The 25,084-nt window shown below is 41.1% G+C and overlaps 2 protein-coding genes across 3 annotated transcripts; one reads left to right on the top strand and one right to left on the bottom strand.

Moving 5' to 3' along the window:
- Positions 1–736: 736 nt before the first annotated feature.
- Positions 737–7,376, top strand: LOC119901868. 2 transcript variants are annotated; one of them, XM_038717597.1, is made up of 3 exons: positions 737–2,515; positions 3,618–4,241; positions 6,739–7,376. In XM_038717597.1, exons 1-2 carry the CDS (start codon positions 1,511–1,513, stop codon positions 4,137–4,139), a joined length of 1,527 nt encoding a protein of 508 aa, XP_038573525.1. In that variant the 5' UTR covers positions 737–1,510; the 3' UTR covers positions 4,140–4,241; positions 6,739–7,376. The 2 variants fall into 2 exon arrangements, with proteins under 2 accessions (XP_038573525.1, XP_038573524.1); XM_038717596.1 differs by having other exon boundaries at positions 6,736–7,376.
- Positions 7,377–17,199: 9,823 nt separating this feature from the next.
- LOC119901867 (protein-lysine 6-oxidase-like) lies at positions 17,200–23,634 on the bottom strand. Its single transcript, XM_038717595.1, has 7 exons — positions 22,524–23,634; positions 22,001–22,109; positions 21,429–21,566; positions 21,049–21,205; positions 19,470–19,565; positions 19,210–19,325; positions 17,200–18,996 (listed from the first exon to the last, which is right to left on the bottom strand). Exons 1-7 carry the CDS (start codon positions 23,410–23,412, stop codon positions 18,990–18,992), a joined length of 1,512 nt encoding a protein of 503 aa, XP_038573523.1. The 5' UTR covers positions 23,413–23,634; the 3' UTR covers positions 17,200–18,989.
- Positions 23,635–25,084: the final 1,450 nt, after the last annotated feature.

Here is a 25,084-nt window from a genome sequence, read left to right as displayed (position 1 = left end):
CCTCCTGCTGGGATGGATGAATCTCCTTCATCCTCCTCTGCTGTTATTCTGAGTAGTTTCTTTTCTTTGTTATTTTTTTTTTTTACAAACCATTGTTTTCAAAGCTCCAGTTATTTTCTTTGAAAACAAACGCCTAGCTGTCTTCAGTCGCTGTGGATTAAGAGCCACAACACGGGCGTGTTATGCTATTTTGGAGACGGAGAGAGATCTTGATTGCTCATCCTGCTTTTCTAATTTTATATGAAGGAGTTTTTTTGTCCTATTTGTCTGGAGATTATGGGAATCTATAGTGAGCAGAGATTTATTTATAATAAAAAAATGTGATGAATTTAACATGGCTTGAACTCATGGTTTGACTTTTCTGACAGTGAGCCATTTAAGTGGCATTTAACCACTATTGTATGGACTTAAGGGGAAGAAGGGTGTGTACTTTTGTATACAGTACTCCTTCAATAATGTCTGTACTTGCCTCAGCAGAGTGAAGTTTTCCTCAACTGTTGAGGCGATAGCACTTGAACCAAGACAATGATAGAGAGGGAATGACGGGAGCTGCAAAGGACAAAGAGGGGAAGGAACTCGTGGAGAGAGAGGTAGAAAAAAGGAGATAATACAGAAAAAATGTACCCCTTATACAAAGGCAGTGGCTATGTCTCCTTGAGTGCTGTCTACTCCCTCGTCTGTGTATGTTAGAAACCCCACCTCCCCCAGTGCTTCTCTCCTCCCCTCCCCTTCTCTCTCAGTCTGTGGCCGAGGAATCCAAGGCAGCGTTTAATTGCAGAGTGCAAAGGCTTTAGCTGGGCTAATGAGCTCAGCACTGCAGCTGGGACTCCTTCACGCACTCTCTGAGACACCGAAACCCATATGGAGTCCTTTACCGGAGGAGCCTCACAAGACGGCTGGATTTTAGGTGGAGGGGAGAGAAGGACTTCATAAATTCAGGTACAGCCGACTATGTGAGAGAATATACCAGAGGCAAGAGACAGAGTAAGAGGTGGAGAGAGAGAGGAGTGCGGGAGAGGGGAGGGGAGGAAACGGGAAATACACAGCCAGAGAGAGAGAGAGAGAGAGAGAGAGAGAGAGAGACTAGAAGCCTGGAGCAGCAAATGAGACAGAACAACGAGGCGGGAGAGGTAGAAAGAGAGAGGGAGGGAGGTGGAGAGGGGCCCCGTGTAGGAGAGAGGGCTACAGGGTGAGGAAGAAGAAAGAGTAGAGAAAAAGTTAGGAGAAGTAGGGGAAAGAGGGTCCAGAGGAAAGAAAAGAACAGGAACAGAGATTAACAACTACAGGAGAGAAGAAGAAGGGAAACAACAGACAGGAAGGAAGGGGAGGGAGACTTCTTGAGTAGAGAAGAGAAAAAAAAGAGCTGAAGAAAAGTTTTCTTGTGGGAAGAAGCAGATGAGGAAAACAGAGCGAGTGAATGACTGGGCTAGTGAGAGAGAGACCAGGGACAGGAGGGGAACCAATTGTTTTCTAAGGCGTTTTCCACACAAGCCTCTGGACTTCTTTGGACATGTACACAGGAGGCGCACAAACTACGGGACACCACCGATTTCTTCAGCACATCAACACTCCCTGCCCCTGCCAGCACTGCGTCCACTATGAGCAGCAAGCGTACAGCCATCACGGTGGGCCGGGATACCATCCAGCATCAGCCAGACAGACAGACCACCCATCTCTGGACTGCAGGAGAGACATCCAGGCTCCTCGGGTTAAAGACGTAGGAGGGAGAGCTTTCGTAGTGGACAGAGCTGAGCGAAGCGGTCATCGCAGCCCACAGAGGAGGCCTGTGTTCGCAGGGCCAGGCCCTTACAACCATTCAGATGACTTGAGCCAAGTTTGCCCCTGGGAGTTGAACCCTACCCAGTGGAGCTACCCACTGGAGCCTGGGGTGAGACACTACCCGTCTGTCAGGGAACAGTGTGGCTGTGTGGTGCGCAGCGACACCAGGGCACACCCCTTTAACACCGGAATACCACATCCTCTCCCCCATCTTCAGGTCAAAGGTCAAGGGTACAGGACCAGGAGGACTGTCAGGTATGTCTCTGTGGACGAGGGGGAGGAAAGTTGTGAATGCACCTCTGAGAACTATCATTTGGAGCCACGCAATCCCCATCTAGATCACTCACACATGCCAAATGGCCACTGTAGACCGAGGCCTGTGTTCTTAGAGGGAGGGGAGGAAAGAGATAGCCATCAGGACCGAGACAAACTGAAGGGTGGATCAGAGGAGGGCTGTAACGGACGCGGTGGCTTTCACAAATGTTTCTTCCCCACTGAAGTCCCACAAAAACACTTGAACCAAAGCAGACACAGGGGGCCCTGCACCCCTCCCTCTGGCATCACCAGTCTAGAGCCCTCAAGCTTGACAACCAACAACGACCACCAGCGGCAGGGTTCGGAGGTGGTGAAGCAGAAGAGGAGGCAGGATTTGGTGAGGGATCAGATCAGACAAGTGGTGACGGATCTGGAGGATGTGTTGGGAGGTCTGAAGCAAGTTCACGTGGAGATGAAAGAGGTAGGAGTGTCTATTATTATGGGTGTTTATTCTTCATGTGTATGGATCAGGTGTGCGTCAGGTGCAGGTGTCCCAGCCTTTTATCGATGCTCCCCTGAATACTGTGACATTTAAAACAATTGACACAAAGCTTGGATGCTGACAAAAGTGCAGATCAGTTTGACACAGGTTGTGTATCTGTGTGTGCATGTTCATGAGAGCATATCAGTATGTGTGCTCCATGCTGACTGTATTGTTTGTGACTCACTCATCATCTCTTACCGAAGCGGTGATTGAGAACCATTTGCAATGACCTTTTGCAGAACGCTGCTGAAATTGGCAGCGTTCCGGCCGGCACATTAAAAAGCTTGAGACTGTTACAAAATTATGCCTTGCTCTTACAGTATCCATTTTGCATGCAGCTGTAAAATTGCATTGATTCACAGCTGAATGCATCTGCGCAACGCCTGGCGTACTAAAGTGACATTAGAAATCTTTATGATTGTGAATTGAGACTGTTGGAAACAAAAGGAAGTGAAGCAGGTTTGACTGGCTAAATTGTTGATTATTGTTTCAGTTTTAGCACAGTCAGAGACAAACCTGTGGTAATAAATACTCACATCCTTTACTTAAATACATGTACCAATACTACTACATTGCATAAATACTCAATTACAAGTATAAATCCTGCGTTTAAATCCTACTTCCGTACATGGTGCAGATGTATGATCAGCTGAAAGTGTCAAAAATGAAAGTACTCATTCATTATTATTACTCAGACATTATTAGATTGTTAATGCTGATGTATCAATGCATAATCAGCATGTTTGTGTTTTAGTGGAGCTAATTTGAACTTCTTTATATACAGTTAGATAGTTTAGTCAAGTGGTTCCCAATCAGGGGGTCAGGGCAAGGAAAAAAAAATTGCTACACAGATTTGTAATAATTACTTTTAAATATTCTGAAGTTTTTCCTTTTTCTGAAATATTGGAGAGTTTTACACCTTCTATTAAATGAAACCATCTGACATTAGAGGGGAAATGTGTCTTTGGTGAAACTCAAAATCTACTTATTTCTGTCCACCACTGCTGGACACGTACCGACTCTCTTTATTGTCATTCAGGTGGTCGAGCAGATTGATCGTCTCACAGCCAGTATCGACCTCAGTGAGGAGGCGCCCTGTATCACTCAGTTCAATGACTTTCATGGCTCAACTCACCCAGGTGACCTCAGGGTGGCCCTGCTGCCCAATCACAAGCCTCCCCCTGTCCAGGTGTCGCAACACATCAATGAAGACCGCATCATCTTAAGAACTAACTCTCCCTCCCCAGTTCACATGGCATCAGTCGTCAAAACCAGCCTCTTTACACCATCCAGCCTCAGTAAGGAGATCAACCACGAAAAGCCAGGTGTAAACGGCCACCCGCCCCACCTGTATCACTCCAACCAAACTCATCCTAAGACCCACCCACAGAGCCTAGACCCTAAGGTCATTATTGGTAACAGCACCTCCAATTCAAGAACTCAGAAGCCTCCTCTGTACCCTCAAAACGGACGGTGTGGGAAGGGCCCGTACCCACCTCCCAAGCCTGTGAGGACCCCTACCTACCCAGGGAGAGGCTGCCAGAGCACCAGCATGGTGTGAAGGAGGGGGGTGGTTTGCCCCAGTGCCATGGGGGGCTGAAACATGAGACCCTGCTGCAGCGAGTGGAGGTCAGAGTGGGACCAGGCAGGGGAACAACTCATGGTAAGTTCAGATACAAGAGTAACCCCCCTTCTTCTTTTACAGTTTCCGTCAGCGCTCGCAGCCGATGACGTGTTTACTGGCAGCATATTTTTCAAAGTCAGTAAATGAATAGCAGTGTTCCTCCCTGTTTGAAAAAAGGGTTTATGTGTATGTTTGATGTCTGTGTGTGTGTGATGTCTGTGTGTGGGCGGCGGTGGAGGGGGTGTAATGCGTCTGCTTTTGTTGATGTCACATGATTTCCCAGCCTTCCCTACACTACAAAATGTGTCTGTCTTGGCAAGTGAAATGAGAAATGAGCGTTTGTTCTTCAATTTGCTTACACATGTGGTCAAAATCAGCCAGCTGGGTGAGAAAATGTCACTTGCTGAAGTAAAATTTAACTATTAAGAATGGATCTGGGGAATTTCTGAACTTGCAAAACAAGATTAGCCATTGGTTATTTCCTATTTTAAAATACAATCCTCACTTTAATCACTTGAATCTGATAAAAGGAGGAGGATAAAATCTTAAGACACTTTTTTTGTAGTGTAACTTAGTCATCACTTCAAAGGAACTGAGAGTTGGCAGGAGCTTAGATGTTTCTGGCTAAGGAAGACCCCATAGCCGCTTGATTCCAATCATGTGACACAAAAGAGGCATCATTAGATTTACAGGATGATCATAGCTCTGACTCAGGATTGGCATCATTTACCACTAGGGGTTGATGAGGAGGAACCAAACATCTCGTCTTGTGCCACAGTCAGATGTGTCATTACTGACTGTGAACTAGAAGCAGACTTAATAACAAGATGACATCTGTGAAAAAGTCCCTCCAGCAGAGGGGAAAATTAAATACATACAGTTAAGTATTCCACCCTTACAGATACTGTAGAGACAGCTGTACTTCCCTCTTGTGCAGAGTATGTGTTACTGCAATCTATTTTTCTGGCCTCTCTGAGTTGGGCAAGCACAATCTGGTTTTAATCATAAACCCCCCTGGCCACATGCCAGATTGGAGAGAGGCAAAATCTTGGTATATTTTGACGTCCATATAAACATAAGCACCGCTGCACAGCAAAGCAGCTCTTCATATTATGCTGCAGCGAGAGACGCGATTCCAAGGCTGCAGCCTTGGGTCAAGGCTGGCAGCCAGAGAAATGGGTTGAAAAGGTACATGTGCTTGAGCGTTAATTTTTATAGTCAGATAAGAGTTTAAATAGTTGAAATGTAATGTAGCTTTTCTGTTCGACACTGTCCTTTCTTTTCACTAACAAAGTCTTTCAAAAGCACAGATGCTGTTGATATTTTAAAAGCCTGAATCATCTGAGTTAGTCACCCAGAGAACAGATTTTGTGCAAGGCAACCCAGCCGTGCACACATACACACATGTTAATACTTCTATACTTGCGAGGATACTCATACACTCAGCCTAACTAATCTAATCTTAACCTTAAAACAAAGTCTTCCCTCAAACACCCCTTTTGTTCAAATGTTTCCCATTAGCTTCTTCTAATGTGGTTGTTTGGAAGTATATCTCATTTGCAAAGGTTAGGACTCCACATAGTTTTAAGTACAAGACACAGGCACACACACATACACATTTGTACTTCTATACTTGTGAGTATTCTCATTGGCATAATACATTACCCAATCCTCAAACAACCCTATTTATTATATGATCAGCATTAGCTAGTGTGGTGTCCATGAATACACACAAAGGAGACATGGTAGAATTAATTAGTTTGAAACAACACTGTATAAACCAGTAGGAAATAAAAAGACATGAAAAGATGATTACACATTTGGATTAGAACCAAGGCTGGATTACTGACCTTGCAAACTTGACACCAGAAAAGCCTCAGGTGTGTGTGGTTTGTGGTAATTTATTAATTTACATCAACTGAAATGATAATGGGGTATTGTATCAAAATCTACATTTAAAAACTTCATAAAATCAGTGCATATTATGCTTTCATACACATTCCTTAATACATTAGTATTTAATCAAATTACCATAAATTTTTCGGTACACAGCAAACTTGAGGTAGTATTCAGGATTCTGCAGTTCTGGCATGTACAGTCTGTTTTCTGGTCTGTACTTGATGAAAAGACAGAAAGTTGACTTTTTTCATTGTTTGAACTTGTATAATTATTTTTCACAAAGTTGTACTTTGTATTTACATGATGTGGTTATATGCTCTGCATTTAATTTAATGTTGCTGTTGCTCATACACCTCATGTCACAGAAAAACTTGGTTGCCAGTGTTCCTCCACAAGCAAGTCAACATGACTCACAAGGACACACACACACACACACGCCGCTTCACCTTCAGTACAGTAGATATTAACACTTTTTGTGGCTCCATCAGTGAATGACGTTCTAAGAAAAGCCTTGAAATAACACACAGTTTTTACAGTATTTGATTGTGGTGCAGTGGTGAGTCAGAGTGCACTGAGGTGCAGAGGTCTCAATTTAAATGATTTCCCCCCCATTTTTATGTTCTGATTTTTCCAGCAGTAGCTGATGCCACTGAGACAAGCTGTCAGCCGGCGGAAACGGAGCACGGCCTGAAGGTGGGGATATTTCCAAAGGGAAAACTCCCCCAAGAGTCGACCCGCAGCTGTATGTCACACGAGCACAGAAGCATGGAGGAGTGGCAGTCAAACCTCTCTGAGAATCTCTACTTTTGCTGTTACTGGTGATGCAATGGCAAAAAAATAGACTAAACTACTCAACAACCACCATTAGAAACATAAAGGTATCTTTTCATGACAATATTAATTTATTTATACTATTTTTTTTTTTACTGCAAAGATATCTATTTTCAGGCAGCTTACACCAGTTTGGATACTACCTAACCTAATGTATGCTATATTAAAGATTTATATAATCTAAAACTATTGTACAGACATTTTACAAATAAAGAGTTTTATACTGTTTTTGTCAGTGCTACATGGTTTTTAAGAGTGTTTAAGAAGAATAATCAGCACGGAGACAAAAGGCAAAGGCAGAGCTGAGATTAAATTTCAGTACAAAAAAATTCTTCAGCACTTTTCTCATATATCAATCTGACGTCTCAATTATCTTACTCCAGAGATGCATTGACCGCTGAATGTCCCACATTTGAATACGAAATAAAAGAAATGATGCCAGCATTTCCTTGCTCCTGACTCTAGGAAATTATTTATGCATCCATTGAGTCTGATAGAAGTATCCCAAATGGTTGTGGAAGTTGTAGAAATACATTCTTCCCATGGTGATCTGTAGATGACAGTGTGTGATCTCTCATGGCCTTATCCTGTCACGCTGTCTCGGGTCTGTGTCTCTTGATTACTTAAATCTAGTCAAAGACTTTCACCACTCTGCTCTCACAAGAGTCCTGCTGCTATCAGAGCACACCACTTTCCTCTGACAACTAGTGTAATCCATCCATATCACAAAACATCCTTCACTCTGTGTCTCTCTTTCGGTCTGTTTCACTGATGGAGAGCTATGGTGACAGATGGAGGATGACACATGCAACCTGTTAACCGTCCAGGCCACTTTGTCTGTCACTCTCTGTGTCTGCAGCCTATCGCAGCTGGAGTAATTGTGTTATAACGGCGAGTGAGAGGTGAGGTTGTGAAGAGTCGATAAGCAGCTAAAGGTTAGATAGATGGGCGAGGTGAGAGTACCAGAGTCCATTATTACTCGTCAAGAGCAACATTCAAAATGAAAAATGTTTTCCTTTTTGACCCCTGTGATTTGATAATAGTATAGACTAGGGCTGCAACTTACAATTATTTAGTTGGCATTACTTTTCTGAGCACTGCACAGGTCAAACTCAAGGCCCGGGGGACCACTAAATGAAAACCTAGAGTCTGCTGTTCTCAGCTGTTTAACTCATATCACTGTAAAAACTCACAGAAAAAACAGTCGGAGGACAATAACAACAAACATTATTTATTCTTTAGCTCTGACTGAGAGGAATCGTTTGATATGCTAGTTGCTACACATCACCATTTTCATGTTATCAGCTTGTATAACATGGAGTTCTTTCGTCATAGGGATATTGATAAATACTCAGTGTATTTATCAATGTTTCAATTTTATGAAAAAAGACCCCAAAAATGTTATGACTATTACTTATACTACTTTGTATATTTCATTTTTAAAATAAATTAAATAGTTGCACCTAACGATTAATTTCATTGTTGATTAATCTTATTTTCTCGCTAAAACGATTAGTTGTTTGGTCTATAAATTGTCAGAAAACTGTCAAAAATGTCAATTTCTGTTTCCCAAAGCCCAAGAAAACACCCTTAAATGTCTTAATTTGTCCACAAACAGGAGAAATGAAATGAGAAAATGTTTACGTCTAAGAAGCTGTAAATCAGATGCTTTTTATTAAGCAGATTATCAAAATAGTTGGCGATTAATAGTTGACAACTGATGGCTCCCCTACTGTTGCACTTTCCAATTTTGCACTGCACATATGCAGTTTACAATACAACAATAAGCTAACGTGTTATTACAGCCCATGAATTGAATGGAAACATCTACATCTTTTCAACATTTTAATTTGATTCGTTTTAAAGAGGTGGTATTATGCTTTTTGGCTTTTTATATACCTTTTTTGTGCATGTTATAGGTTTGCAAAGTGAAAAAGGTCAAAGTCCAGCCCAAAGGGAGTTCCCATGTCCCACAGAAAACTCTGCTCTGAACTGCCTGAAAACAGCTTGTTTGTAGTCCAGCCGCTTCCCTTTCATCGTTGTGATGACACAGGGATGAAAGCTAAATGCGCCTCATATAATGCTCGCCTAGCGGCTACTCCGACACCCCTCAAAAACACGGGTGTAAAAACACTGAGCTGCAGCACACACCTCTCCGCTCCATTCCAAACACTAGTCAGTGGACATAAAGTTGTTACTGTGATGTAGAGACAGAGCTTAGTTAAAACCTTATGGATGAAAGCTGTATTTGTTACAGATTAATAACTCATTCTGAAACTCTTGCTCCAGCCAAGCTGGTCGGCAACACGTACAGCTGAATAGCCGTGTTTACCAGCTTCTCACTGACCCGCCCTTCTCTGCTTCTGATTGGTTAATAGTCCTTAAGGAACTGCGCATGTGCAACTCAAAATCATTTTGAGACAAGATGCATCACTCCATAACTAAAAGGAAGCCTTCAACACGCAGGGTGAAAAGGAGCTGCAGCAATGTGCAGTATGACAAAATGTTTCTTGAAAATTAAACCATGTACACCTGTTCAGGTAAAACCCCTAAATAAGATTATGAACCTGAAAATGAGCATAATACCACCTCTTTAAAACAAACCTTGTAAAAGAATTGTAAAGTGGCTATAATCTATATTTTTATAATGTATTAAATGACAAGGGGTCTCTTGTAGTGATGAACCTACATGGATTACCCGAATCCGCAGCTTCCTAAGCTTTTTTGATTCACTCACTGCTCTCAGTGTGGTTTCCAGCAGAAAAACACCCTGTACACTTACCTGCTCAGCGGTAAACAGATACAGTTAGAGACTAGCTGGTGAAAATAGGGGAGCATTTAGCAGCTAAGGAACCAGATATTTCTGTTGCGAGTTGGAGACCAAAAGCAGAGTCGAACACTTACATTTGCCAGGTGGACAGGAACAGGACTCCAAATGAATGCTAATGCTGCTCTGTAATTGCTGGATGTGTAATAAAGCAATGTTTGTTCAATGTAAAGGTGATTACATATCAGTGTGTTCACCGCTCTTTTCCGTTTCTCCCAAGTGGCACAAATCTACAGGTTTAAATATGCACTTGATAGCTACATACATGATGTCATGCTAAAAGAGTAATGCAAATATCCCAGCAAAAAGTTACCAAAAGCTGATCTACATAAGATAAAACTGCAATGTTCTTGTATTGAAGGGGAAAACTAGATAGCCCAATGACAATATTCTAAATAAAAATGTTGTGTTCTAACAGGGGAAAAAAACACACCCCAAACATTGTCAAGCAACACGTTAGAATAATGCTTTGAAACGGTAGTTGTACTTCAGTGTAATGAACTCAGGTTATGAGTTTGGCTGTAGTTGCTGGAGTGTAAATTAAGGATAAATAAAATAAGGAAAAAGACAAAGATGTTAAAGTTTCTTTAAACCTTGCTCCAGCGCTAGCTTATCAGCTGTTGTCAACATGTCTATTGTAAGTGTTTTAGTAAACTCAATATAACACATTTAAAAATCTGCTCTTTGACCTCAGTATTTCAGAAAGGCTGCCCTGCCCAAGAGTATGTACTTTAAAAATGTTAAACAGAAAAACCGCACATACTCACATCTGAATAGCTATAGCAATTATCACTGCTTGATAAATGCCTTAAGTGATGATTTTTGTTCCTGATTAACACATTTATTAATTGACTAGCGCTGGATGAATCACAAGTTTGAAAATAATGTAGCAGGCTGGTGGTGGCGCTAAAAGAGGAATCAGCACCAGAATCCAACAACGCCACCTGGGGACGTCCATCCCATTTCTGCTTTGACTAACCTTTTATACAAAGGCTACACAGGTTTATTGAAGTAAGACAGACATGGCTCCAAAAGAATAACTCATTTATTGATAATCAGTAACTGGAAGTGCCTGAAAAGAGGATGGTCAATAATGCAAATAATTAGTTATAATTGAATATAAAAGTTTTACAGATTTGGCAAACAAGTTATTTTTTTAAGAAGACACTCCCAGTCAATACTGAATATTATTGTACCAAACAAAAAGGTAGAGTGGTCCAGGGCCAGCTGTAGAGAGGCAAACTAAGGGTGTGCTCCAGGGGCGAACCAACTTACCCACCGCATGTGCCCACTGCAATTGACAGTCACTGCAAACCAGTTCACTGCAAATCATGTCACTACCAAATCATGCCCCAGTGCTGTTAACACTACAATCAGTGGAGGGACCCAAACTAGCGTGCCTAGCCTCCACCACAAGCTGACCACTAAATGAAAAAAATCCAACAAGTTGAATAAAACAGACCAGTTATATCTAAAATACAAGGGGAGTGCGACCTGGAGGCACTACAGCCAAAGTGTACCAGCAACAATTGTTAAAATCCTTTAACAAAGGCAAAACAGCAGCAGACAATTTACAATTAAAACATACATATTAGCAGCAGGTCTATAAAAGTAGTTAATGTGCAATGTCACCTCAGGAAGTTATACCCTACTTGTTGCTCATTAAGCTTCATATACCTTAACACAGTGCTCTGTACAGGACAGTACATCACGCCACTCCAGACAGGGAACGTTGGAACATGAAACACAGGGGCAGCAGACTGCTGCAAAACATACAACCTCAGTCATTGGGAAAACACAACACAAACATAAGATAGGTGTTTTTTTTTTAAACTCAACCGCCTATCTAAACGTGACAGAGGGTTACATGTGGCAACCTAAAGGCTGGGAAAAGGTAAAGAGGCAGCCATGATAACACAGCTGCCTTAAATAAGCTCTGCTGATGAGGGGGTTTGCTCTGGGTGGAGCTAATTTGATGCTCTGGAGGTGCGTTCAAGAGCAGCTAAACACCTGTAGGCCTGCATAGAAGCACACACCACTACAATAACAACATTGTATCTCCTAAATTCTGTGTTTTCTTAAAAGTAAAATAAATATTTTTATAGCTTAGTCATGAACATTGTCGAGTGTTTTTCATATTCCAGATACAAAATCAATCTGCTTGCTATTCATTGGAGAGGTATTTTTGGCATTGAGATAAAAGCATGTTTTAAAAAAAAAAAATAAAATCTTTCTTTCAACTGTTCTATTTGATTCAAATCTAAGTTTTGACACAAATCTCACTAGAGACATATTGAGAATGCTGTATGAACACCAATTTGAAATTACAAAACAATCAATCCTCAATGCGATCACTTAAAGTCTGCTGGCCTGGTTCCTAGATAATGCTGCGCCTAAAGCCTAGTGGGCTTTGAGAAAGGCCACGTCTTGGCCTGCAGTCTAAGTCTGCATCTTTTCACATACCCTGTCAATGAGTCTTGTCAGCCAGAAGGCACACTGGCTGAGCCGTTGGCTGTGCCGCCTTTGTAAATACTGGAGTGACTCTGGAATGTCAGACAGACATTGAGACCAAGAACAACACAACTCTTAGTACTGCCACCTCCCGTTTGTCTCATCCACCCAAAAACAATACATGAGTAGGATGCTGTTAATACCACTGGCCTGTCTAGTGGAGTATTGTTTCCTCGTCTGTTTAGGTTCTGGATGGAAAACTACAAGCTGAACAACTGTGGTTTCAAAGGCCACAGCCTGATTAACAGCTAGGTGCTAATAGATCCAACCAGCCTCCTAAAACACAGACAGAGAGAGACAGTAGCAGCTCTAAGGTAATGACATGTAGCTCTAATCGATTATATTAATGGATTACAGTGTGTTTTAATGAACAGTAAAACATTTTGATTACATATTAAGTTGAGTAGGTTCCTTTTTTAATATATATTACTACATTATGCCAAATTTCGTTAGTATACCTCTACTAATAAATTGGCCAAGCCAATATACATTCACCGGCCACTTTATTACGTACACCTGTTCAATTGCATGTTAACACAAATAGCTAATCAGCCAATCACATGGCAGCAACTCAATGCATTTAGGCATGGAGATGTGGTCAAGACAACTTGCTGAAGTTCAAACTGAGCATCAGAATGGGGAAGAAAGGGCATTTAAGTGACTTTGAACGTGGCTTGGTTGTTGGTGCCAGATGTGCTGGTCTGAGGCTACAATTCACACAGGCTCACCAAAATTAGACAATAGAACCATGTCCATCCCTTTATGACCACAGTGTACCCGTCTTCTGATGGCTACTTCCAGCAGGATAATGCACCATGTCACATAGCTCAAATCATCTCTAATTGGTTTCTTGAATATGACAATGAGTTCATTGTACTCCAGTGGCCTCCACAGTCACCATATCTCAATCCAATAGAGCACCTTTGAGATGCGGTGGAACTGGATATTTGCATTATGGATGTGCAGCCGACAAATCTGCAGCAACTGCGTGATGCTATCATGTCCATCTGGATCAAAGTCTCTGAGGAATGTTTCAAACACCTTGTTGAAAGTATGCCACAAAGAATTAAGGTAGTTCTGAAGGCAAAAGTGGGTCCAAGCCGGTACTAGTAAGGTGTACCTAATAAAGTGGCACCAGTTTGAAAAGCAGTGTTTTGCTGACCTTTGGTATGAATTCTTAAACATAGAACAGGAACACAAGGGATTTAACTAGACACAGGTAAAACTAATCAGGGTAGGACAGTCAATCAAAACACAAACTCACAAAGGCAGGAAGTACACACGACACATAAGGAAGGAACTTAAACCCCTAACTATAACATGACGCACCTGTAACCATACCCAACAGTGATGTCACAAGATCCTGGAGTACACCTGTCCATCACTGCAGAAAGGTGAGAAGTTAAACCACTTTTCAGGGGATGTTAAATTTCTCTTTAATTGTGAAATGTTTAGCTAAGTGCATTTCTTTGTAACAATTCTTTAAAAAAGGATACTTTTCAAAAATGTGTCAGCTGATATATTGTCATTAGATTTAGATTTTTTTAGTTATTAATTGAGTTTAATATTATACTCTTTCTGTTTTGATGTAAAATGCTACCTTTTTCTTATTATATGTCACATTTGAAATCCCATTTATATAGTGCTTTAATGTAAAACAGAAGGGACAGAAATAACCTTAGCAGAACTAATAAAATAGCAAGACAAACAATAAAATCAGACAGCATCAAAGTAAATACTGATAAGACTGAAAATCAAGAATCAGGCTCTGAAAAATAAAACCACGGTTGTTTGCATACTCTAGGTTGTGTGTTATTGCTGTGTAAGATGAAGATAACTCTGTATACATTATTGTCTAGCAACATATGTTGTTTTACTTCTAGACAAACCCAAAATTAAAAAAAGTCAGGTAATCCTGAAATATTGTAAATTCCAGCTAACAACAGACACTGAGTTGCTTTCCCTTAAACAGAAAACTATAAGTGTGATTCATTGTTTATGATCAATTAGGGATTTTGAAAACAGTTTTCCATTTCCATTATGACCCAAGGGCTTCCTTTAGGCGTTTTAAAGTGAAGAACGTTTGGCATAGAGAAAAATGAATACAAGTGTTTGAAATAAGAGATGAGGAGCTTACAGACAGACAGTACAGTGGATCAACAATCAAAGAATAGCAAATCCTTTGAGCCGTGTCTCCAAATACCACCCAAGTCACAATACCACCCAGCTTGAAAGAGAAACATAATTCATCATCAGTCCCACTACAAGATGACTCCTCTGTGTTTTGTCTCAGCGCACGTTGTAGTTTTCCCTCTCTAAATCTACAACACTGTGTCTGCTGGTTGTGTAGGTGACCCCGGCTGAGGAAGTAGCCCACTGTGTCTGCCCTACACGTCCTCGCTGGTCTACAACTGACCTCAATACTGTTCTCAATCTCAGCGGCATGACAGCACTGCTAAGGAATTTCTCTGCTCTGTGCCTAAACCAACCTGTCAAGACGCTCTCTTTAAGCTGAGCACGTTCCTGTGTTACGTCCCCGCTGGCTCTCACGTGGCCCTGCTTTGTTGAAATATGACCTGCAAATTCCAAACCCTGGCCTTAGTAACCTCTCCAAACACTGCCCAGATGCATCCGGAAAATGTCTCTCCTTGCCACAGTATGTTCAGTGTATGCTGCAGGCAGATGACAAAACCCATCCCCTCCTCACCTTACCTACCAGTAAGCTGGATTGTGTTTGTTGAGGCCAATTGAGAGGTGCCAGCCTGCACCCCCCACCCACCCACACACCCAACCACCCACCCACCCACACACCCACACCCACCCACACCCACCCACCCACACACCCACCCACACACCCACACACCCACCCACACACACCCACCCATCCCCTCCCCAACTTCCTTTGCCAATGCTGGTCTGTGCTTGTGTAAGGCTAACGAGAAACTCCGTCCAGATGTTGGTGTGAAGCTCCACAGCTGAACAAACAGACACTGTCCTTGCTACAGCATGACATGTTTAAAATGACATGCTGGTCCAAAAAGGAGGAGACCAGCTGAGTTCTGAGGAACACAGTCAGCCAAACACTCATCACCTAATTGGACAGCTTGAAGTTCAAAATCCCTTGAATTTTTATTGGCTCTGGGGATGGCAATGTTGGTCTGACTTATAAAGGAGTGAAAAACAATTTCAAGAGTGTTAAGTAAGTAAAATTCAAAAGATTAATGCCAAATGGCTAAACATTGACTTTGATGGAGGAGATCTTTCTTGGTCAGTATAAATAAATTTCTTTTGTCACTTTTTGGCAAACATTGTATTTAGTGGAGAAAGCAGCGTCAGGGATGGCAAAACTGTCTGTCTGTCAGTTTGTCCACAACTTTGGTCCCGACTGAAATATCTCAAACAATGCAATTTTAAACAGTAATGGTTCCCAGAGGAAGAAGAATCGATTTGCTCAGACTTTTCCTCTAGTGCCACCATGGAGTTGACATTTCTTAGTTAAATGCCTTTACAAGTATTGGGTGGACTACCATGAAATTTAGTCCACAAATTAATATTCCCAAATCATAGCATGCTAGCATGCTAAGCTAAGATGTGACCATGGTAGAAAGTATATGTGGTTAACGTCAGCATGTTGACAGTGTTATTGTGTGTTAGCATGCTGACATTAGTGTTTAGCTCACAGCACTGCTGTGTATAGGTACAGCCTTGCTTGCATGGATGACTATTGCTTTTACATTAAAAAAAATTTTTTTTTTACTTCTAGACTTCAGCCTTCCTTAAAAGCGATCCTTTGCTGAAACAGTCACTGTAAATATTGTCCTGAAAATTCCTAGACAGACAGGACTGGAGTGGATTCAATAGGAGTCGGGGGGATTTTCCAGACACTTTCAATAACACAGACAATCTCTTCTGGCAGGGAAGCACCTTGGCGACTTCCAACGTAAACCATTTCAATTGAGCCTAATCTCCCCAGTTCGCTGCTTTCCTCAGCTGTGTTTCGCTGTAAATATCCAACATCTGTGCATTTAACAGTGCATACATTGTCTGGAGCCTGCGTGTTTTCCAGTACATCATTCAAAACCGCTTCATGATATATAAAGCTTGTTGTGAGAGAGCAATTTGTTCAAGGGAAAAACATCTTTGAATCAGGTGAAGCACCATCCACTCCAGAGTGAATACAATATACTCAGGTTTAGTATTTCTCTGTCTTTCTCACTTTCTTTTGCTGTTTGAAACAGTCTAGTGCTTGCTGCAAAAACACATTTGTCCTTGGTTAAAACATCTTTGAATGACTCGCTGGAGATATTCTCTGGTGGGTTGTGTCAATCCTCCCACTCAGACAAAACATCCAAGTGCTATTAAAACGCCTGTCGTCTTAGACAATCCCCAGTGGATGTGAACAAAGCCATGATGTGATAAATTCTGGGACAGGAAGGAGTCTTTTATGGCAACTAAGAGATACTTCTTTTTACATGCACAGAGGAGGAGACAGTGAGAAAAGGCCTCCATTCATCGTGCTCTGGCTATGTAGATAGATGTTAGTAGATATGGCACGGCTGTATAAGATCCTGCGGGCTGTCTTCACAGAAGCCTGTCAGCAAACATCATCTGCCTTGAGGCCTATTTGTCTCTGAGGCCACAATCTGCACGCATCACTCAAAGTAAAGCTCCTCCATTCAACAGGGCAAGGATGAAATACCAATTCAGTCCTGCACAGCACTGACATCTTTTGTATGAAAAAGACACTTTTGTTAAAGCTGTTAAAATCTATTATTAATGGTCCATGGCATTATAAATAATAAAACAAGAACATCCAGAAAAGATTTTCAGTGATTAAACAACAAATTGGAACAATTTTAGTATTCTGGCATTGTAGAAGGTTAAACTAATGCTGATACTGAAAAGAAAATGGAAGAGTTGTTAAAATAATAAACTCCGCACTCCTAACCATCTTTATTGCATTAAGTCCAACATAACAACAGAATATAATACGATGTTCAACAATATTTCAGTTTTATGTTACAATTTTCCACATTTTGCATTCACTTATACACAACCACACATTCAACAAACATACTCCAACATACTGCCCTTGGTATTGAACATGAAATGAGATTTGCAATTAGCTAATGTGACCACCAAATAATTAAAGGACAAGTGTAGTGATAATCTCATTCTCATGCTCATTCTCTTTAATGAACCCCATGAAAAGACCATACCAGCAATGAATTAATCCTATTAACAAATATTGTCTGTGTGTCCAAAGCCTAATATACTGTAGCTTATTCCTCCTTTAGGTTCATACCACATACTGTACACCTACCATGAATACTTACTGAATTACATTTGCAAAAGAAATATACAGTGCCGTGCTGATTAAAAAAATTATTTAGTCTTTTTTTTAAAATGAAACTACATATTTGTGACCATGGGTACCTCCATAGATCACCCATGTCAACCCCCCATGTAGGCTACATTGCTGTACAAACACCTATCAAACTTTTTGTGATGACACTGAGCTGGTCAGCACATACTACTTATGCATACTAATACTACTGTATAATTTTGTGATAATAATTACTTATTTTGAATGATCTCTACTCTGGGAGAAGTAGAGGAGGATTGAAGTTTCACTCAAAGACTGGCACCTCGGGGGAAAACTAGCTAACGTTAGCTACTATCAATGAAATACTGCTCACCTTCTTCTCCTTCAATTGAGAGTTGGGTAGGACTAGGGAGGACTGATGGTGGGTTCACTGGAGCTGCATCTGCATGATGAGGGCAGAGCTGATTATTGATTAAAGTACTGATTACATTTCAGCTAAAAAAACAAAATGTAATGACTGTAAGAATGTTGTAAATAGATAGTAATGTTAATCACATCACTAGAGTGTTATTATTGCACAGTATCTTATGACCAGCTTCAACATTAAGCCTAGCAATTAAGGTTTTCAGAAAGTGGGAAATAAATTGTTGCCCTCTGTTCTTCCTTTCAGCCCTTTTCTGCCTGTCTTTCCGTTTGTTGGCAGTCTGATTTGTGTTTTGAGTTTGACTTTCTGTAGAGACCTACTGTCAGCTAGTTTCCATGTTTCTGACTCGTGGGTGCAGCTAGGTAGGACTGAACCATTTAATTTGTACTGAGGGGTGCAAAAAAGAAATGGAAACACACACCATTTTATTTCATAACTTCCAAGAGCCCCCTCCCTTACTGCAGCCCTGTTTGTGACCCATTTTTAAAGATTTATGTTTTCATCAGGAACCAATGGGCTTGGGACTGAAAGCCAGAGACCAGGTGGGAAGGTTTTGGTTTTGGTCTTTTCATGAGATTTGTTGACAATAACATACATATCTTGTCCTTTGAATAAAACTTTAAAAACTAATGATGTGCACAAAACGATAACACAAAGCATATGAACAAGACGAAGACACCACGTGGCAACAATACACACATTTCAAGCAATAAACCAGCATTCAGAAAGACATGTATATGAACAAAGTACTTGTATTTGTTAAGGCAAAAAAGAACCATGGCACATTTGTAGTAATAATCAAGTATATCTGAGGATCTCACTAGTTTAATGTACAAAATTAGTGTAAACATACAATTAAACACTTTACCAATTGCACTTTTTGTAAGTCATAGAGTCGATGTTGCTGTACAGTACAGGGAGAGATGTTTGCTGCAAAATACCTGCAGATAGCACTTGAAAAGGAAGATTTTAACCCCTGAAAAAGGGAAGAAAAAGAGATATGAAAACACAGGCATTTAAATTATAAACAAACAAAGACTTGATACAGCATCTCTCAATTGTCACCTATCTTTTTCTCATATACGTTCAATCTTGCATATAACCTATTGATTCTAAATTTATCTTAAGGATTAAAATGTTGATGTTATATGACAATACACCATGTGCAACAGAAACACTTATACGGTACCTTGTTACTCGACAGTTGCGTGTCTGAACATAAATTCCTGTGTATGTGACATCACATCTCACTATGTTGTTGGAGAAGTCTGACTCCAGGACATAGAAATTGGGATTGACAGTAACCTGAAAAAATCATAAATTAAAACAGTTTGGGCGGATCTGCAGGTAGGTGAGATAAATGAATCGCTATGATGAGAAATAAAATCCATGAACAGCTGAATTTATGCAGGTGAGCAGTTGATGTGCCGTTAATGTGACATGTGTTACCTTCAAGATGTAGTTTCCTGGAGGCACATCAGTGATGTCAATCCACTGACAGTCGATATTGGCAGCGTAGATGTCATGGCATCCTGGACTCAGCCCCTGAAAGCACATCCCAACCCCCACCCCGCCAGTGTGGTTTAAAGCTTTGAATCAGGCTCTTTAGATGACTTTGACTACTATTTTCCTACAAGCGCTGCAAATAAAGTAGACTTGAGTTTTAGTTATACAAACAGTTCTTTGGAAGCAAAGCTGTTACAAGAAACCAGCACTAAGTAGTGCAAAGCCAGAATCACAGAGCCCAGACAACACATATAATAAATATTCTCAGGTCCTCAGGATGTTTTTCTTTATTGGCACATGCTGGTGTTTTAGTTACAAAAACATTTCTCAGAAGTGGATCTGGATGATATGCAAAAAACTTCAAAACGAAAGCAACTCAGCAACTCAAGGCATTTTCCTTTCACTACGTTTTGTTTGGCTAAATGAAATAAAATAAATTGTATATACAGTATCTGTATATACAGTAATATAAGTTAGTTGGCTTTCTGGCCATGACATACTGAAAAGCAATGTCCTTCCCTTTTGAATTTTTCTTATTAAGGTTTTAACCAGAATTCCCACTTCATCATTTATATGAGCACCAGTTTTACTCATCATAGTCAGTTTACTAGTCATAGGGAGAACAACACAACCTGTTAAAACAGGATAATGTCTTCTGAAGGAGGTTTGACAAGTCTGAAAAATGTGACATCCCTTGAATAATCTTGGCTCACAGGCTTTTAAAGTTTCACAAAAGGTCTGCGCTAAAAACTAGAGGTGAGGAGATTGAAAGAAGTAGGCAACAACTAAGCAGGGAGGGTCTAACAAAAGACACATTCTAGTAGCATTTAGGAAAGTGTAGAATCCAGTGTTTTGGATCTTGACCAAATACCTGCTGCCAAGATATTTTTTCAAAAACCTCAAACTATGTTGACAATTTGTTGACTACTTAACAGTTTTACCACTACATTATAAAGGTCTTCTACTGCAGTTGCTTCAGTATATTACATCTCTTCTCAAATTTAAAGAGACTTGGTTTAAAGTCAGACTTGTTTGCACAGTTCTGGATGGGACCCAGGTATTTCCTTATAACGTGTGAAAAAATAAAAAACAGAAAAAACAAAAAAACACATGATTTATTCTGACCAAGCAAGCGCTTGTATTAAATTCACAGCTCTTCTATTAAATTATATAATACAAATCAAAGATGGCCCAGGATTGCTTTTGTTTAAGCAATTTGGAGTGAGCTTTTCTCTGTTGTTTCTTTCTCACCGTATAAGTTGTTAAGACGGTTGCCTACTTTTCTGTGAATTTGTATTATCAACACTTTATGAGTGACTGAATTGTCCAGTATTCATGAGATGGCAGTTAATGTACCATATTATCGTATAACCAACAATCACATAACTGGAACGTCAACATATGTAAAGATGTGTGCTTTCCTCAGGTCTCTCTTGCAAAAGATATCTTGATCTCAGTGAGACTACCCGATTAATTAAAGGTTAGACAGCATTCACTTTACATACTTTATAAGTGTATATACCTGTGTATGAGATGTACAGGCGTAGCGCCGTCTGATTCCGGCGTCACAGCCCGTGTCCTCCAGGCAAAAACTGGCCTTGTGTCCCTCAGCCACTTTACGTCCAGTAACGACGTCCAGTAGGTCGTAGTTACTGAAGGCGTCCATGCTGTGGTAGTGTCTGAGGATGTAGAACAGAGTAGAATAGAAAAGAATAAGAACTTCGTTCTTGTAGTGGGGCTTAAACAGGGTTCAGGAATCCTTTTAAGGCCACAATTTGATGTTCTTAAGGTAATTTTAAGGGTGTGGTGGGTTTTTTGTCATATCAGAGCTGAATAGAGCTTTGCCAATCATAGCATTTAAATGATGTGAGGTCATTTCACTTGTAGGCTGAGTAAACTCACTGGTGGCAGCTGTGCCAGTCCCACTGATGCCTCGGCTTGACAGGAAGAAAGTCAGTCGTGCCTTGATTCTTCACTTTCTGGGGGAACCGCAGCAGTACTCTGAAGTCGATGTCTCTCACGGCGGGTCCATAAGCCGACCTTGGATGGGTCACAGGGGAAATGGGCATGAGCTGCGTTGGAAAGTGCTATTGGCTGAGCTCCCGGGGCTAGTTTTCTTATAAGTACGGGAGTGCAAAGGGTTTGTTCCATTGTGCTTTATGCTTTTGGGAAAACCAACCCAGAACATTTATGTCTTGGCAGGACATCATGTTGGAGAACCATTGCTCCATAATAAGATCAAACAGTTTTTGTAACTCTATCAACACAACAGTTATCCTGCCAGATTGAAAAGTTGTACAGATATAATTGAAAGTTATCCTAAAGCAACCAAAAGTTGTGCTAAAACAAGTGAAATTAACCGTCAGTGAGCAGTAAAAACAGTGTAGGTATGTATGTGTGTGTGTGTGTGTGTCTGCTTCAGTGTCTGCGTACTGAAGAAGTGAATCACCACTTCTTTTGGCACCACAGATTACCTGGCTAGACAGTTCTCCTCAGCTGCACAGCGGAGCGCATACATCTGCATGCGCTGGATGTAGGCACCTGCTTGGATGGCATATGGGTCTGGCACAAGGTCTGGCAGTCCTGGGAGAGGAGATTAAAGTTAATATCTAGGCTATTTTTCTAACTCTGATAATTTAGTATTGTCAGTTTATTCGTGCAGAGAACAATTCACTGGCATAGATGATATCCAGGCTGAAAATGAAAGCAGCTTTTGTGTTTGTAGGCATAATTTAAAGTGTTTTACATTCCTGAGCTGTCAGCCTGGGATCCAAAGCCCCTTCTTGTCATTCAGTTTGAGGCTGTGCAAACTGGCTTTATACTATTCATAAAACCAGCTGATTTAAAATGTAATTATTATGTAATAAAGGGTTATTTAGTCTGAGCAGGTTTATTGCAAACTGATGCACCCACTGGACCATCACGTTGGTCTAAGATCATTAAAATCAAATTAAGAAGGCCAAACTCATTCCATATTAAATGGGACACTTAACTTACCATTTTGGAAATATCTTGTTCCATATCCTGTGCCAGGAGGAACGCGCATGCGAGCCACTGACCTCCCTCTTGTGGGATAGGTGTTATAGAAAACAGAATTCCTGTGGTTTTTAAAGGGATTTCGAGGGTCGTCGTTAACCATATCCTCTCCATTACCGGCTGCCTCGTTTGAAACATCCTCACGAGGTACAAGGAATGGAGCAGGAGCCTCAGATTCCCTTTCCACAGTTGTGGGATATGCTGAGATAGAGTGATCCCTCTGCGTCGGTTGCCTGGAGACAGACGTCGCATCTGGCACCGCGCGTGACTGTTGGTATTGCGCACCGGGCCCTGGCTCTCTGGCGTGCAGTGCTGTAGCCTCCACACTGACAACCCCTCTTCTACGTGGTAAATCTGTAAAACTCCCCGGTGCAGAGGCGTTGATAGTGTTAGTGTGTTCGGGGTTAAAGCGTCGTGCGCCTGGATAACCTGCAGCTCCTGCACCGTACGGGCGCGCAGGCTGCCGCCTGCCCCCTGAACCACGACTAATAAAAGGCGCATACTGTCTAATATCATGTCCTGGTGCAATTGATCCTGGCTCCACACCGTGATCAGTCCTGAACTGTCTGGACTCAGCCTGTTCGGGTCTTACAGGCGTCGCTCCTCTGTGCGCTCCCGGCATTTGGTTCATGGTGCCATCCCTCCTGCTACTCACATAAACCCTCGACTGGCTTCTAGACCGAACCGGGGCCTGGTACTCTAATCCAGTGCTCATTAAACTATAAACCTGCCCGTTGTTCTCCCACTGAATGCGGTGCCGCCAGGGGCCAGCTGAGCGCTGCTGCTGCCCAAAGATGAGGGGAAATAGTCCTTGGAAAAAGTATAAGAATAAAAGCGACCATTTTGCCATGGCAGTAAAACTAGAAAAAAAACTATCCCTCTTGTAAATCAATAATAAATCAGACTACGAGATGAACTGCGCACCAGATGTTGCTTTGTGGAAAGTGGATGAAAAGCAGGAGTGCGCTCTCAGTTCCAGCTCTTACACAGAACCACATATCAGTTCTCAGGAGGACTGACAAGTGGAGACGAGAGGTGGGCTGGAGATCCCCCCCACAGGTCATTTATCGAATTCAGCCCAGTTACTTCACTTGAAAGTGAAACTTTCCTGCAAGAAAATTTAACCCATGCCCTGCCGCGGTTAACTTATGTTACACAAGACATCCGCATGGATGTTTGCTTAGTAAACTTTACGCACGGGTGTGAACAGAAGTCTTTTAAATGGTAGACGTTCAATCTGGTTATTTTTAAGGACCAGTTGGCCCAATAGAGGAGAAAACTAATGAAATGCTGAAAATACTCCGTGTTTGATTTCACTTTCACAACAGTCTTCCGCTGAAAATATAAACTAGGCATGACAAATATACTCTTTGAATAGAATTGTTGTATTTAAATGCCATTAGAAAACCTGAATGATAGAAATATTTAGTTTATTTGTATGGCATTCAAGTGGTAATTTTATCAGCATTAATAAACTGATGGTAGCTTTTAACCAGAAATACTGACGTTGTGCATCTTTGGATAGGCTGCACTACTTGGCTTCATTCCCTTGTACGGCAGTGAACGTGCCGCACGAGGGCAGGCTGCATCTATGTCACCAATGCTGCTTTTTTTAATCACCCAGTATCATGCTGAGAGAGTCTGCAAGTCCAGGTCCATAAAGAAAAACGATGAGGTTCCGAGTTTGTTTTGTGTTTTGAACACTATCAACGCCATTCTTAATTTGACTGTTTACTAAAGTCAAGCCCTGTTTTAATTTAAACTCAACAATAAATGCAAACAATTATTTCCTTTGACAATATGAATAGTTAAATGTACACATGTATGTTGCATTCATAACTACTTTACTGTTCTTATATGTTCAGTTTATAAACTAAACTAATCTTAGGTTATACATCTTTATTTTCATTATTAAATGTTTCACTATTTGTTGGGGGCCATTCTGTGTGGAGTTTGCATGTTCTCCCCGTGTCTGCTTAGGTGTGAGTGTGAGCGTGAGTGGTTGTTTGTCTATGTGTGGCCCTGCGATGGACTGGCGACCTGTCCAGGGTGTACCCCGCCTTGCGCCCGATGCCAGCTGGGATTGGCTCCAGCCCCCCCGCGACCCTGTACGCAGGATAAGCGGTTGACGATGGATGGATGGACTATTTGTTGGCTCTGTTATCCACTGATGTCTTCACCTCATTCCAGCTATAATCCTAAATCTATTTGTCAAAATCTTGAAAACCTTCACATTTACTTTTTTTGTTGGTGGTACATTTCTGTACTTTAGTAAAGGTAGTGATATGCAACAGTGTAGAAAATGTCCTACATTTAAAAATCTAGTAAAAAGTGTTAACATTAAAATAAACCAAAAGTAAAAGCACTCATTATGCAAAATGGCTCATTTAAGAAAAATAAATATTATATTACTGGATTATTATTAGTGATGCATTAATGTGTAAGCATTACTAATGTGGAAGTTGGTAAAGGTGAGACTAATTTTAGCTACTTTACTGCTATATGCTATAATCTATAACAAT

Source organism: Micropterus salmoides, unplaced genomic scaffold (assembly GCF_014851395.1).
Source record: "Micropterus salmoides isolate LMB-PRFRI ecotype aquatic unplaced genomic scaffold, ASM1485139v1 Ms_hic_scaffold_14, whole genome shotgun sequence".
Taxonomy (NCBI): Eukaryota; Metazoa; Chordata; class Actinopteri; order Centrarchiformes; family Centrarchidae; genus Micropterus; species Micropterus salmoides.
This window is presented reverse-complemented; position numbering and strand designations above follow the sequence as displayed.

Excerpts from the sequence above, each read along its gene's own strand:
- LOC119901868 (XM_038717597.1), top strand. The coding sequence starts at position 1,511 with ATGTACACAGGAGGCGCACAAACTACGGGACACCACCGATTTCTTCAG. Across the intron at positions 2,516-3,617 it reads TTCACGTGGAGATGAAAGAG|GTGGTCGAGCAGATTGATCG; the intron begins GTAGGAGTGTCT and ends ATTGTCATTCAG.
- LOC119901867 (XM_038717595.1), bottom strand. The coding sequence starts at position 23,412 with ATGGCAAAATGGTCGCTTTTATTCTTATACTTTTTCCAAGGACTATTT. Across the intron at positions 22,110-22,523 it reads AACAAGATATTTCCAAAATG|GACTGCCAGACCTTGTGCCA; the intron begins GTAAGTTAAGTG and ends CTCCTCTCCCAG. Across the intron at positions 21,206-21,428 it reads GACTGGCACAGCTGCCACCA|ACACTACCACAGCATGGACG; the intron begins GTGAGTTTACTC and ends CTACATCCTCAG.